Source organism: Rhinolophus hipposideros (genome assembly GCF_964194185.1).
Source record: "Rhinolophus hipposideros genome assembly, chromosome: 1".
NCBI classification, from domain to species: Eukaryota; Metazoa; Chordata; class Mammalia; order Chiroptera; family Rhinolophidae; genus Rhinolophus; species Rhinolophus hipposideros.
Window position 1 is genome coordinate 93163161 of NC_138047.1, and position 16523 is coordinate 93179683.

The following is a 16523-nucleotide window of genomic DNA, read 5'->3' on the forward strand; positions in this document are numbered from 1 at the left end:
AACGATGCTTTATTTGTATATACCAATGATAAAATAGCAGAAGGAGAAATTAAAAAAACAATTCCATTTACAATTGCTCCAAAGACTATAAAATATCTGGGAATAAATCTAACCAAAGATGTAAAGGATCTGTACTCAGAAAATTATACAACACTGAAGAAAGAAATGAAAGAAGACATAAATAGATGGAAACACATTCCATGTTCATGGATAGGAAGAATTAATATAATTAAAATGTCCATACTGCCTAAGGCAATATACATATTCAACGCAATTCCTATCAAACTACCAACGACGTTTTTCACAGAAATAGAACATATAATCCTAAAATTTATATGGGACCATAAAAGACCCCGGATAGCCTCAGCAATCTTGAGAAATAAGAACAAAGTGGGAGGTATAACGATACCTGATTTCAAACTATACTACAAGGCTACAGTAATCAAAACAACATGGTACTGGCATAAAAATAGATACATAGATCAATGGAACAGAATAGAGAGTCCAGACATAAATCCATGCCTATATGCCCATCTAATCTACGACAATGGAAGCAAGAATGTACGATGGGGTAAAGATAGTCTGTTCAATAAGTGGTGTTGGGAAACCTGGACAGACACGTGCAAGAAAATGAAGCTGGACCACCTCCTTACACCATATACAAAAACAAATTCAAAATGGCTTAAAGACTTAAATGTAAGATCTGAAACCATAAAATATCTAGAAGAAAATATAGGAAGAAACTTCATGGACATTACCCGGAGTAAGATTTTCACTGATATATCCCCTCGCGCGAGTGAAGTAAGAGAAAAAATAAACATGTGGGATTACATCAAACTAAAAAGTTCTTTCACAGCAAAGGAAACCATCAATAAAACAAAAAGGGATCCTACTGTATGGGAAAAGATATTTGCCAATGATATATCTGATAAGGGATTAATATCACAAATCTATAAAAAACTTACTCAACTCAACTCCAAAAAAACAAACAACCCAATTAAGAAATGGGCAGAGGACTTGGGGAGACATTTCTCTAAGAAGGACATACAGAAGGCAAGAAGACATATGAAGAAATGCTCAACCTCACTAACCATCAGAGAAATGCAAATAAAAACCACAATGAGATACCACCTCACTCCAGTCAAAATGGCTATTATCAATAAATCAACAAACAACAAATGCTGGCGCGGATGTGGAGAAAAGGGAACGCTAGTGCACTGTTGGTGGGACTGCAGATTAGTGCAGCCACTATGGAAAACAGTATGGAGGTATCTCAGGAATCTGAAAATGGAACTACCCTATGATCCAGTAATTCCACTCCTAGGCATCTACCCGGAGAAATCCAAAACTCCAATTCAAAAATCTGTATGCACTCCTATGTTTATTGCAGCACTTTACACAATAGCCAAGATATGGAAACAACCAAAATGCCCATCGGTAGATGACTGGATTAAGAAGCTGTGGTACATTTATACAATGGAGTATTACGCAGCCATAAAGAAGAAAGAAATCTTATCATTTGCAGCAACATGGATGGATCTAGAGAACATTATGTTAAGTGAAATAAGTCAGAAAGAGAAAGACAAGTACCATATGATCTCACTTATATATGGAATCTAAAGAAAAGACTATGTGAATGAACTAATCAGAGTCAGTTTTGGGGACGCAGAGAAAAAACCGAGAGTGGTTAGATGGGTGTGTGGGAGGGGGTTGGGGATAAGGGGAAAGGTGAAGGGATTTGGAAGCAGCTGGTAACCACAAGATGGCCTCAGGGTTTTTCTTTTGAAAATTAATTTGGGGAAGGTATTCTATAATGTTGTAAAGATTTTGTTGGGTATCCGATGGACATGCGTCCTATTTGGGAGACCACCTCAGGGATACTGTGGATACCTGATCATGGCATTGTACATCAGAAGCTAAACATTAATGAATGCCAACTATAATTTTATATATATAATGTGATGGTTCAGTGTGAGGTCGGAGGGATAGTGGATGGGGGGAGGGGGGTTCACAGTATGAGGGATATAAATGATGAACGTCTAAGTATTACCTTGTTTTGTACACCTGAAACTAATAAATAAATTAATTAATAAAAAAAAAAAATAAAAAAAAAAAAAATAAAAAATAAAAAAAAATAAATAAAAAAAAAAAAAGAAACGCCTTTGATTACTGGTGCTTAGTAGTGATAATGAAGAAAACATTATTTGATACATATCAATATGTTGTACTTTGGGTGAAAATTGCTTTAATAAAGATATTTCTCTTAATTATAAAAAAAAAAAAAAAAAAAAAAGAAACGATGCTTTATTTACCTCCATACACAGAGACAATCTTAGTGTCCAGAATATAACGGGTACTTATTAAATGTCGATGGAACGAATATATGAAACCCTAGAGAATCTACCTCTACCATTTTCCAACCATTCATGTTCTTCCTACTGCCAGGCCTGAATCAGGCTCTGATGAATTCTTACCAATGGACCTGTAAGAGCCTCTTAATTGATATCCCTTCCCCCAAACTCTCAGTGCTCCAACCAACTTCTGTAATGATTCAGGTTATCTTCCCAAAATGTTAAAGAGACCATGAAAAAGACCTCTACATCATATTCATTGAGGGTTTTCTACTGACCATTCATCCATGCACCAAATATCTGTTGAGCTCCTAGTCATCCAATTAACCAATGTCAAAAAACCTGCCCTGTACCTCTGGAGCTATCAAAATGAATATAGTTCCCCTATGTTTATGGAATTCATATTCTAACCTTGTGAAATAGACTAAGTGTCTACAGGATGAAATTCAAAACCTTTGATCTGGTCTTAACCACTCACAATGGCAACCCGAGATACATCTCCCCCCGCCCTTTTTTTTACTGACATACAATATTAGATTAGTTTCAGGCGTACACCAAAATGATTTGACATTTTTATATACTGTGTAATGATCACCACTATAAGTATAGTTACCATCTGTCTATACTATAAGTAACTATAAGTATAGTTACCAAAGTTTATACAATAGCGCCCATGCTGTCCATTACGTCACTAGGACTTACTTTGTCACTAGAAGTGAGTTCCTCTTGATCCCCGTGCCCATTCCACCAACCCCATGAGCCCCCCTTTTGTCACACCTCCTGACTCCATGCCTACTGTGGTATAGCCTGTGGTTCAAGATTATTATTTATAATCACCAGAACTCATCATGCACTTCCACACTTCGGTAGCTTTGAACTTGGTAACTCTGTAACCTAAATACTTTTTTGATTTCTACTCAGCCTATCAAAATCTCACAAAGTTCAGGCACAACCTCAGAGAAACATCCTGATCTCTTCATCATAATGAAATGCGTATTCTTCTGTATTCTTGTGGTACTTTGTTCACATTCCCATCGCTATAATTTCATTACATTTTGTGTTATAATTAGCTATTTAAGAGAGTGCTCCAGAACACAGGAAATACGTTCTACTCATCTTTGCGTGCGTCTCACGATGCCATGAACACACGTGATGAACACACGCTTGCTAACTAAATGAATGGGTAGATGCATGAATAGATGATGCCTAGAGAAGCAGAAAGACAAGTACTGGTATCTAGTCCGGAGACCAGGACTCCACAGTGGGCTCACCACAGACCCGTCGGGTAATCTAAGGAAGTCATTGAACCTCCCTGAGGTTCAGCATCTGCTTGTCCTGCAAAGGGACTAAGATTGCCTCTGAAATAGCTAACGCTAAAATTCAGTGTTTAACAATTATGTCTACAGTCAATGCAGAAAAAATTGTGAGATCTGGAGAAAACGGGACACATGAGAATCTTCCAATGGTAAGATTCTTTACTGATTTAAAAATCTTTTCCTTTCTAGAAACTGACAAATGTCAAAACCAGATTAGATTCCCATTAAAAGTCTATATTCCCAATGACACTATAGTCACCAGCTCTAGCTCCATGGAGCACTTAGAAGGAGGCCCCCAAAACTGTATTTCTTCTTCAGTCTCTCTCTCTCTCTCTCGTTTCTATCTTTGGCTGAGTCTCTTTCCTCCTATGGACACCCATCTTTTCCTACATTCTCTCTGCTGCTTCATTTCATTTCCTTTACCAATTATAGACTTTATATATATAATGAAAAAAAGTCCTTTCTACCTTTCTACAATAAGGTTGACATAGGAAAGAAAAATAAGTTAATAAATGGAAGGCATATTTTGATGCTTTACAGCAATATACGTATATATTATATCCTTTTTTTTTTTTTTTTTTTTTTTTTTTGGTTGAGAGCCCACTGGCCCATGTGGGAATCGAACCGGCAGCCTTCGGAGTTAGGAGCACGGAGCTCTAACCGCCTGCGCCACCCGGCCGGCCCTTATATCCTTCTAAAATACTAAATACTAAATACTAAATACTAAAATACTAAATCTCAAAGTAGATTGCTATTATTATACAAAACCCCTATATTCTTACTGCAAAAACTTTTTCTTCCACTGTTAAGGTACTGCAGAAGCATTGCCCAAGCAGGTTAAGGTAGTCAGAACTGAAGACCTCACTATTAGTATTTTCATCTTCTACAAATATTTATTAAGAATATGCTAAGTGTAGGAATACCTTCTTAATTAGGAGACTTACAATGAATGAATTAGTCAACTGTTAAGCAACAAAAAAGGAGGCATGTAGTAAGGTGACTCACGGTCAATCACACTTTCGCTGCATTTCTTCCAAGTTCTGGAATCTATAACTGTCCTATAAGCTGTATGAGGCAAGGGCCACAGTTCACACCGCGTATCACCTTTAGCGTCCAGCACAAGCATTCCACAAATGAGATGCTCAATACATATGGTTAATGATGGGACCTTAAGCAATTGTAAATATACTCAAGGCTTGTAAATAAAATAGAAACTCACTTATAAATAATTAATATATAGGACAGGCGGCTCTAAACAACTCAGTGCTGAATTATAAACGGCCGACAGTCATAGACATCAATTCAAATTCTGTGTGACTCTGGACAGGACTCTGAGTCTCTACCCTCATTTCTGAAAATGGCGATAAATGAGACCAACTCCACTGGGTTGTACTAAACACCAATGGGGTAATGTGTTTAAAGTGCACAGTGTAGTCTTTAGTGGTCAGCAGATGCACAAGAACTATAGCTATTTTACCAGGGCTGACAATTAAGTTTGCGAACTTGTTGCATCGATGTTGCTAACCTTTTTTTGGTATCAGAGGGATTATTCATTATGAAGTTGTACCAACTGGACAAACAGTTAGCCAAGTTTACTATTTGGAAGTACTGAAATGCCTGCATGAAAACGTTAGATGACCTGAACTTTTCACCAACAATTCATGGCTCTCGCATCACAACAATGCACCAGCTCACACAGCACTGTCTGTGAGCGAGTTTTTAGCCAGGAAACAAATAACTGTATAGGAACACCCTCCCTACTCGCCTGATCTGGCCCCCAATGACTTCTTTCTTTACCTGAAGATAAAGGAAATATTAAAAAGAAGAAATTTTGATTGCATTCAGGACATTAAGGGTGATACGACAACTCTGATGGCCATTCCAGAAAAAAGAGTTTCAAAACTGCTTTGAAGTATGGACCAGGTGCTGGCATTGGTGCATAGCATCCCAAGGGGAGTACTTTGAAGGCGACAGTAGTGATATTCAGCAATGAAGTATGTCGCCCTTTTTCTAGGATGAGTTTGCGAACTTAATTGTCCGACCTCGTATGCTCTCAGAAGGGATGGTACCACATTTCAGTATCAACTTATACCTAAGAAAATCTTTTCTGGTCAGTATTAGATAAAGGTTCACTTCAGCTTAATTAAGCCAGGACTTATGACCCTGAAAGAGGGTCCACGGTCCACTTTGTTGAAGAAGGACGAAGTCTGACTCTGGCAAACAAAAGTAGGAGGCATGAGAAGCACTGAGGAATCCATTAACACCAAAGGGCACATACCACCTAGGACATTTCTTTGATCTCAGAGGCTGTCATGTTCTTGGGCAGGTTTTCAAAAATCCTTTCCTTTGGTTCCCATCACTTGTCTTTCAAGGGTCGAGTTTCATTCACCTGGCCATCATCCAAGAGCCTTACTTCTAACAGTCATTGGGATGCTTGGGACACTGTCTCTTATCTGGCCTTAGAGTTCTGCAAGTCTGCTGTGAATGATTACCTTAAGATTTGAGCCTTCCTTTAGCTATCTGAAGAATGTCTAAAATATTAACTGCCTACCCCATTCAAAAGGAATAACTTTATGAAGTAATAGTTTAAAGGGGCTTTAGCATAGCTCAGAATGGTAAACACTGTCAACAAAAATAAATCTTGAACTAGGGGAGATATAAATAGCAAATATGACTCAGAAAATACCCCAAATATTAACATGCTTTGCACTTACTAAATATTTTCCCTTCATTTCCTCACTGTCTCTATTAATACTTAGCATTTATAGTTGTACCATAATTCTCATATCTGATTCACGTTAACATCACTCCAGTTGAAAGCAAATTTTTACACTCTTTCATTTGGGATTACTTAGTACTGTTTATTTAATTCGTTTGTTGAAATAATCACTTCCTCTGTTTATTCTCATTCCACATGTAGTCTACAGGTCAGGAAGAATAGGGATTAGGACAATGATTACATTGTTTTCTAACTATTTAGTTTATCTTTCTGAATTAGAACTTCACAATATGACTTTGTTATTTTATTTTAGCGGTTGAAATTTCCCCAAACATCAGAACATATCCATATTTAAATATCAATCTAAAAGTCATACTTTAAATAAAAGTCATAGCTTAAATAAAATTTAAATTAGGTTTCAATTTATGTCTAAAGTTACACATCAAATGAATTTTGGATTATGAGATGCTTTAAACTATTTAATTAATATAGATGACAAAAGTACATTGCTGTTTATCCACTTGACACTTGCAAGCAGATTTAAAATGATCTACTTTCATTATTTCTTCTAAGAGCCTTTAGTACACCTCCCGCCCCCCACCATGACAACCAGCGTCTTCAGACATTGCCAAATGTTCTCGGGGGTGGAATTGGCTTTGGTTGAGAACCATTGCTATAGAGCCCTAAAACTCCTCCACCTAATGTTCACTAGCAATTATTTTCTCTTGTCTTATAGGATCCAAAAGGTATTATTAGCAAATTCTGATGTTTGTTTGAGTCTCATTCAGATCTATACGTAAGTTTTTGTCTCCCTGCTTCTATTCTTGCTCCTGTATACTCTTCTACATTCATTCCTTCATTCATTTAATAATGTTCGCTGATCAGTGACTTTATGTTGTGCGTGATTCTAGGTGCTAGATATGTTGGTCATTCAAACTATGAAGGTCACGGGTCCCTTGGAGCTGACATGAGAGTACCCGGCAGGCACCTTTCCTGACCACCTTATCTAAAATGCCCATGCCCGCCCTCACCTCCCTATCTGTAATCAGTTCCTCTTCCTTTTCATTGTTCACCTCGTCACTCTGAAATTACATCCATTAGCTATTTATTGGTTTACTGTGTGTCTCTCTCACTAGAATGCAAGCTCCCTAGCAGCAGGCATTTTTATTGTGGCTCGCCACCTAGAAGAGGGAGCCCGAGCAGGCTAAGTAAGTATTTATTAAGTGAATAAAGACAAATTATTCATGTTGAACAAAGACTAAAAACAAGAAAAGCTTATAAAATACCTGTGAGAAGTCTCCCTCAACTCAGAAATTTTGCTCATCAGTTGTTTAATGAATCAACTAGAAAAAAAATCTGTCCATTGACAAGGCCTCAAGTGAGGTGAGAGGGTTGTGTGTGACACCACTCTGGCCTGCCATTTCCACGGAGGAAAGGGGATCACGGGAGGGTGGGTGAGGGAGCAAACCTCTGCCCCTTGTAAGCACCTGCCTGGTCAGGGACAGAGCGTATCAATGAGCTGCCAGCAAACTTCTGTGTGGGCCCCTGGGCCCCAGAAAGCCAGGGCAGTTTTAGGGTGTGTGTGTGGGACGGGGTAGAGGTGTCCTTGAGATTTCAGAGCACTCCTGTCTTTGGCAGAGGTTGAAAAACAGGGTGGGTCATGTAAAAATGGTACTGATATTGCCTTAAGTGAAAAATAAAGGGACAGCAGACCAACTGGTTTTTGTCTCTTCTGCCACTTCAGACTCATTGCCCAGAGAAGAGTCCTCCCTGATTCCGGTAAGGCTCTAAAACTATCTGAGAGAAGAAATGATTCTGAAGAATTAAGATTATGAACAGCAGTGGGTTTACCTCATTAAGCATTAAACTGTTTTTATTCTCAAGGAAAATCTTTCTAGAACCTATCATGTGCATCTTTTACTCTTTCAATACGCTAACCACTTTTTCTTCTAAAAGACACTATAATGAACTCAGTAACACTTCCTGAGGCAGGAGGGCATGGTGATTAAGAACGTCACTTCTGAAGTCAAAGAGCTGGGGTTCAAAGCCTGGCTTCACCACTTACCCACTGGGCAAGTCAATACTCTGCCTCAGCTGCTTTATCTGTAAATAGGGATAATATTACCCTGTTTCTCTGAAAATAAAACCTAGCCGGACAATCAGCTCTAATGCATATTTTGGAGCAAAAATTAATATAAGACTCAGTATCATATCATATCATATCATATCATATCATATCATAGCATATCATATCATATCATATCATACCCAGTCTTATATTATAGTAAAATAAGACTGGGTCTTATATTAATTTTTGCTCCAAAAGACGCATTAGAGCTGATTGTCCAGGTAGGTCTTATTTTTGGAGAAACACGGTAGTACCTGGCTTAGAAGGTTCTCGTAAGGATTAAATGAATTAATGCATGTAATGTACTTAGCACACTGCCTGGTATATAGTATTGCTTGGAAAATGTCAGTTACTATTGTTGTAACTACTATTACTGTTATTATTATAACAATATTTTTTTGTTGGTGCCTTTTGCTCATTATAAAAGTCTTACCTTATCATAATATGCTACAATCTAGTGATACCTTTCTAAAGGCATAGGGTTACTGGCTTTTACATAAAATACTCCTGCACTGACTTGCTAGAATGCTGTTACATGCTGTTTTATAGTTTGTTTGGGTTTTTTTTTTTTTTGGTAAGGTCTCTGATTTTTACTTCTACCATGTTTCCCCGAAAATAAGACCTAGCCGGACAATCAGTTCTAATGAGTCTTTTGGAGCAAAAATTAATATAAGACCCAATCTTATTTTACTATAAGACTGGGTATAATATAATATAATATAATATAATATAGTATAGTATAGTATAGTATAGTATAGTATAATATAATATAATATAATATAATATAATATAATATAATATAATATAATACCAGGTCTTATGTTAATTTTTGCTCCAAATGACGCATTAGAGCTGATTGTCCGGCTAGGTCTTCTTTTCGGGGAAACACAGCACTGTTAGTCATTTTTCCTATCTCTGTCAACTTCTTTCCATGCTTCTGTTTTTACAGGAGGCATAGAAACCAGTGATCCAAGTCTGTGACACATGTGTGTTAGTAAAAGCTAGTATGTTCTGAACTAAGCTGGAGAAGTTCTCCTTTGAATAGAGAGAAGGAACAAGACTCCATAGACCTCTGTTTTGGTTCTTCAGAGGTATGTTACTATTTACTTCCTGATGCAGAGATAAATATTTATAAAAAGCTACCTGAAAATTAAGTTTCTGGGGAGATAGACGTAACTAAGGTTATACCTAAATTTTAAAATTGAAAAGCCTCTAAGCAGTTCAAAGAAATACTCATTAAACTCCCACTACAGCCAGATACTGGGGGAACAAAAACCAATGATGTGGTCCTAGACCTCAGGAAACTTGCAATCCAGAGAGGGAGATAAAACAGACACAAACAACGTCAAGGTAATATCCTAAAAGAGACCAAAGATTTTCACACTGGGTGCTGTGGGAGCCATGAGGAAGGGCCTTTCACGACCCTGGGGGTGCAGAGAAAGCTTCCTGAAGCGGAGGCTGTCTGAAGTAAGCCTACCAGCCAGGTGAGCAAAGGGTGAATGGGCTACTCCAAGCATGGGAACAAGCCAAGGAATGAGGTAGGAAGCAGAATAATGCTATTGTGAGAGTATGCAGGTGTGTGTGTGTGTGTGTGTGTGTGTGTAACAGTTTGATATTGATATGATTTTTAAAAAGGAAGATGGGAAATGGTGAGACGTGAAGCCAGCAGTTAGACTGAATAGAGGCCACACTCAAGATGTGTCCTCAACTGCCATGCTAAGAGGCTTGAACACTATTCATAAAGAGATGGGGAGCTGACGAGAAACCTTTAAGGAGAAAAATGATCATTTTCATATTTTCCCTTTAGACGTATAACTCAGACAGTCATGTCAAAGATAGAGCAAAGCTAGAAAAGACTAGAAGAGAGACCGGTTAGGTATCTGTTGCAACGAACAAGGTAGAGATAGTAAAGCCTTAAAGAAGACAAGGCAGCAGTGATGGTGAAGAGGAGAGAGGTCTCACACGTATTTTAAAGATAAAATTGGATGGTCCTGGTGAATTGTCAGATGGGCGGGGTCCCAGACTGAGAGGAGTCGGGGTGATTGCCAGGTTTTAGGCCTGGAATTATCGGTTAGATGAGAGTATGATAAACTGAGAGAGAAATAGCAGAGCTTTTTTCTTTTGTTTTGTAATTTAATTTAGTTTTTGTTTTCTCTTTTGAATAGTGGGTATAAGAAGATGAATTAATGAGTTCATATTAAATTTGAGTTAATTATTGAGAGGTCAGAATTGAAGATATAAATTTTAGAGTAATTAACAAATAGAGCCAAGAGAGCAGATAAAAAGTCCTTGTAAATGTGTGAAAGCAGAGCAGAATAAGGGTGGGGTGGGACACTGGAGAACACTAGTGCTTAAAGAGGCGCCAGTGGATGTCCCGTGAAAGAACCTGGGACACCACTGTAAGAGGTAAAAAGAAAGAACAGAGCCATGAAAGTTTTAGATGGAGTGGTCAATAATGAAGCTAAACACACTTCCAACACCTTCATTTTTTGAGCACTCAATACACATTAGGCACTGTGCTGTTTTATACACTGTATCTCATTGAATCTATAATCCATATGCTATCGATGACAAATCTGAAGTTCAGCAAAGTCATATAACGTACCCAAGGTCATAGGGTGAGCTGGCAGAACTGGGATCTGAACCCAGGTCTGCTGGATTACAAAGCCCATGTTCTAACTCTGCTGGAGTAAAAGAACTTCTTCAGGATGCAATTTAATATCATCATAAGGACTGATATATATTGCTTTCCAAGAAGTGTATCTTAAAAAGTCTAATAATCTCAAAGGAGTATTTAATATTTCATGAGCTCATTACATATTTGATCCCTTTGTATAATGGAACTAGATTATTTTGGTGATATATTTCTTCATAATCTCGTTCTTTCATTAATACTGCACTTGTCAAATTATGAGAAGAACAAAGTGCAGCGTAAAGCAGCCCACTGCTTAGTGCTCTGCTCCAGTAAAGCCAAAGGGAGACCCCGGATGGGCCAGCTGGTGTTCTTCAGAGGAAAACTAAGCGCCTGGACTTACACACCTGTCTAGTTAGTATTCTCACAAATATTATTACTGGTCTCAAGGAAAACCAGAGAAGGTATGTGTAGTTTAGCAGAAACCTACCACAAATATGGAAAAGTTAATTAAAATAGGTATTCTACAGAAGGTTTTAGTAACAAATTATTATTAGATTATAAATTATTTAAAAGTAGAGAATAAGAAAGTCATTCCTATTATGAAAGTTGTAATTTTCCTATTTCCCACTAGAGGAAGCAATAGCATTACTCTTACCATTTGGTGGATAAAAGACGGCATATTCCTCCATTCCTAGTTTTCCTATAAGAGAAAGCCATAGAGGGTTTCAGTATGATTAAATAAAAGAAACAAAACTGAAAAAATTAACTGATTTTGTGAATTTACTGGTAATGGAATTTTAAAAACTGCAATAGTGAAATCTAATTTCATTTCATTTCATGATATGGAATTAATTTGAAAATATGTCCACCAAGTTTTTGATATTAGCAAATCTGTTCATCAATTAAAATCAGTACTATAAACTTAAGTACAAGGTAAGTGATATAAAACCATGAAAAGAACAAATGCTTTCAAGCTTCTTAAGCACTTAAGCATCTATTTACAAGCTTAGAATTGTTTTGCTAATTATAAACAATTCTAATCTATTCATTAAAGAAAGTCCTAAGCTTTGCAATGCATCGTTAGTTTACATTTCTATAGGATGTACTGAAAAGTTAAAAATTAAATGTCTTTATATGGTAGTAATATTTTTGGAATCCCAAAACTTCATATCGTCTAAGAATGAGGCTAAATATTTGAAATCAGAATTGTCTCCAAAAATTCAAGTATATTCACCACATTCAACTGTTTAAAGGAGTTTTAAAATAATAGCTTTTCCTCAAAACTTTTAAGGTTCTGAGTTTATTCCCACCTCCCACCTTAGGTAGCTTTTATCTTGATAGTTTTTCTAACACCTTTGAGTCTTGCATGAAAAACCACATGCAATCTTGCCCTGAGCTTTAAGGTAATATTTTTAATTAAATAAAGAAATTTTTTTTGTTGTTCTTGGGGGTGGTGGCAGAGAGGAGATGAAGAATAAGAACCATGACCAATGTAGGTTAAGGTGGAGACAACAGGACTAATTTTGTGTGTAAGGATGTAACGAGACAATGGAATAATGGAAAACAGATTATAGATAGGATAGGATGGACTTGGTGAGATACAGGCTAGTTCTTCAAGGACCTGTGATTTTTTTGGGGGGGAGGAGAGGAAATCCCTGTGGGGTACATATGGAGGCTAATGTGAATATGGAATAATGTGGAGTGATCAAGAAAGCAAATTTAGCTAGGTTAAGACAGCAGCAACTTCTGGGCGGCTGGCCTTGAAATCTTGGCTGAGTTTAGAGGTCAGTCCATTAGGCAATTAAGTTGTATAATCAGGTTTTTAGCAGATGATGTTAAAGAAACAAACAAGCAAACGAAAGGTTTCTATAAGTTCGATTTAGAAGCAGTTGAACAGAGAGAGGCCCCAGTTGTGGGGAGCCTGCCCCAGCACAGGAAGATGTGGGGTTGTCCTAGGGCAGGGGTTGGAGAGCGCAGGCAGAAGTCAGATTTAGGAGAAACCATTTCTTTATGGGAACAGCAGAGTGACCATACACAATAGGTTTTAGTGCTGGGTGTTCACCACTTAATAAAAAGGAGAGGTTGGGAAAGGGTTCCAGGTGAAATTAGTTCAGTTTGTGAGATAATGGCAGGATATTGAAACTGCGATATCTTGTAGGCAGCTGGTGATAAAGAAAGCACTAAACAGAAATTAGAGATCTATTGGTATATAAATTATATCAAAGTTTTAAGTGTTGTAGAATATTTTGAGAGAAGGGATATAGGAGATTTAAAAAAAAGTAATAAAAGCAAATTCATGGGATAAACTCATAGAAGGAAAACTAAAAGTCAACAGATATAAAAGATAAAAATACAGGACAAAAACAGAAAGAGCAAGTAGGCAAGATTAATAATGTAACTTTAAATGCTGCTACTGGGAACCATTTTCCTGTGATTTGTGATAAGTTGGTTGGGCATTTATTAAGTGGGAGAGAGGATAGTTATAGTCATTTGAGAGAAAACTTATTAAATAATTTACAACAAAAAATTCGACAAACCAATGTATGTTATTAAATAAACAGTCTTGGTACAATAATGTAATTTCCTTTATGTTACTAAAATTTTACCTCTTATGTATGATTTTGGTGGTGAAGCACTGTTGTATGCAAAGTGAGCCAACACAGATGTATCCCGGGAGAAACAAAGTAAAACCTGGGTACAACATTGGAAAAAACAAACAATTAAGCACTGTTTAATTCATTGCTATTTCCTGCTTGGGAGGCATTCAGGAAGTATCTTTCAGGTTCAGTACTGTGCCTGGAAATGGGAAGAGCGCCCTCTATTGATGGGCTTACAGGGGATGCCAAGTGCGATGGCCATAGTTCATCCAAAGGTTTCTTGCTGATAGCCACTTAAATCTTGAACAACAGCAGAAAATGTAAGTTGTGCTATCAGCTGATTCTTTTACTGTGCTTTGCAGCTGGGAAAGAGAAATACTCGTACTTTGGAAAAATTTAACAGATGAGCAGTGTATGGAGGGACCCTAGGGAACTACAATGGCCTAGAGCAATTTGGGAAGAGCCGGAAGTTGGAACTAGACTCATTGCTGGGATGTAGCAGCAGGCAGTTGGGCATGTCTGGGTGGGAGGGGAGGCAATATGATATTTAGAAGGGACGGCGGTGACAGCTGCAGCAAGCGGCAGCCCAATACAGGTTAGAAGCTGTTCGTTCTGACCAGCAGGTAGAGTGTGGCAGCTCTACCCGAAGAAGAAAATAGGGCAGAAAATCAGAATTAAGGACGTCCATTAGGAGGAACTGGATTGCTGACATCCACCTGCAATTTTAGGGCAGGAGGCCAATCCCTGGGAAGGCAATTAGTTACAGGAACTCTGGGTCCTGGCATTAGAAGACCTGCAATTCAAAAGATGTTCCTAAGAAAAGCATTTGGGAATGACTGGGAAAGGCAGGAGCCCAGTTAACAGAATAGGGACACAAAGCCAGGGCTGGACTCGCAGCAAGAGAGAATGGAGAGGGAAACTGTGGCTCCAAGACACAAGGAAGGGGCCAGCTTTAGAAAAAGGATCAGTATGGACACTGGACATGTCAGGCCCAAGGGTGAAATGTGTACCAACCATTGATACTCATTTCTTTTTATTATATTTTAAAATACTGCACAAGCAATATGTTTATGATAAAAATTAGAAACACAGATCATCAAAATAGGAGGAAAAACACCCATAATCCCACAAGTGTTAATATTCTTATGTATATATATCCTTTCAGACTAGTCTTATACACACATGTATAAATTTTTCAAACAGAATAGGATTATACATGTTGTTCTATAATCTATTCTCAATATTTTAAAATAAACATTTCCTACCCACATTTTTTTAATGTTGAAGAATATTCCAATATATGGATGAAAAAGTTTATTTAACCTGTCTTTTTTTGTTGTTGCTCATTTAATTATTTCCACTTTTCCTGAACTATAAACAATATTGCAGTGAACTTCCATATAGCAAATATTTATGTACACCTTTACTTAAATTCCTAGATGTCTTGTTAAACTAGGGGCATTTTAAAACTAAAACTTGTGATATACATTGCCAAATTGCCCACCAGAAAGAGTTTCTATTTATTTAAACATATCCAGCAGTAAAAATAGTGTATTTTCTCTTATTCTCGTCGAAACAGATTATCATCATCTCGTAAGTTAAAAAATGGCATCTTGCTTTAATTACTAATGAGGTTGAACAAGCTTCCATTTGCATTTCCTTTATTTTCCAGTTCATTATCTGAGTCCCTTTTAACACTGATGGTTTTTAAATTATTGATTTATTTAAATTATTTGTTTATTAAGGATTCTAATCATTGGTCTAATTGTATGTTAGACCAAACATACATTTATCATTTCAACAAAATGAGCAAATGACTTTGCTCAAATAATTTGTTATCCCTCCTCACATTTATAATATTCTCTATATATTCACCTAAATTATTAAAGTCATTGTTGTTGTTCATGAAAGTCTGCTTCATCCCTTTTAGGAACATGTCTCAGCTCATCTTTTCTGGCATACCAATCTTCATCTGAGTCTGCTTCCCTGGGAAACCATCTTGCAACATAGTAAAAGTGGGGAAAATGGTGAAATTCTAAATACAGTGTAAAGGAAGGGCCAGTGGGATTTACTAACAGACTGGATGGTGTGTGTGTGTGTGTGTGAGAGAGAGAGAGAGAGAGCGAGAGAGAGAGAGAGAGAGAGAGAGAGAGAGAGAGAGAGAGAGAGAGAGAGAGAGAGAGAGAGAGACAGAGAGAGACAGAGAGAGAAATCAAGGATGATGCCAAGTAGAAAGACGTTTGATCTGAATAAATGGAAAGATGGTTACCATCAACTGAGACCGGACAAGTTGAGAGGACCAATTTTGGGAGTGAGAGATCAGGGGTTCAGTTTTCAACATTTTAAGTTTGAGATTATCTGCAAAATATCTAAATGGAGATGTTGGATAGGCAGTTGGAGATACTAGTCTGTAGCACAGAAGAGAGGTTCACACTAAAAATATAAATTTGGGAGTTATAAACATATAGATGGTAATGAAAACCACAAGATAGGTGAGCGTGGCAAAATCACCAAGTGAGTGAGTGTAACTAGAGAAAAGAAGGCCAAGCACTAAGACCTGGGACACTCTAACATTAAGATATTAAGGAGAAGAGAAGGAACCAGTCTAGTAACCAAGAGAGGTGGATTTCCCATGATGCTAAGGAAGGTTCTCTGGACCATTCATTAGCATGGGTCCATTGGAGTGCTGAGAGTTGCTGGGAGATGTAGTATGTTCTAGGTAAGGATGGGAAGTCAGGTTGTAATCAGATAGTGTTTCTATGTACATATTTCTAGTA

The 16523-nt window shown here is 37.4% G+C and overlaps 1 protein-coding gene across 9 annotated transcripts in view; it reads right to left on the reverse strand.

The window, feature by feature from the left end:
• Positions 1-16523, reverse strand: part of TBC1D19 (TBC1 domain family member 19) — a 118782-nt gene that overhangs the window by 16452 nt on the left and 85807 nt on the right. For all 9 annotated transcript variants that reach the window (XM_081068690.1, XM_081068696.1, XM_081068691.1 and 6 more), the window contains 2 exons: positions 13756-13840; positions 11805-11849 (listed from right to left, as the gene is read on the reverse strand). In XM_081068690.1, coding sequence (XP_080924816.1) covers positions 11805-11849; positions 13756-13840 — 130 coding nt within the window. The remainder of the gene's footprint in view (positions 1-11804; positions 11850-13755; positions 13841-16523) is intronic.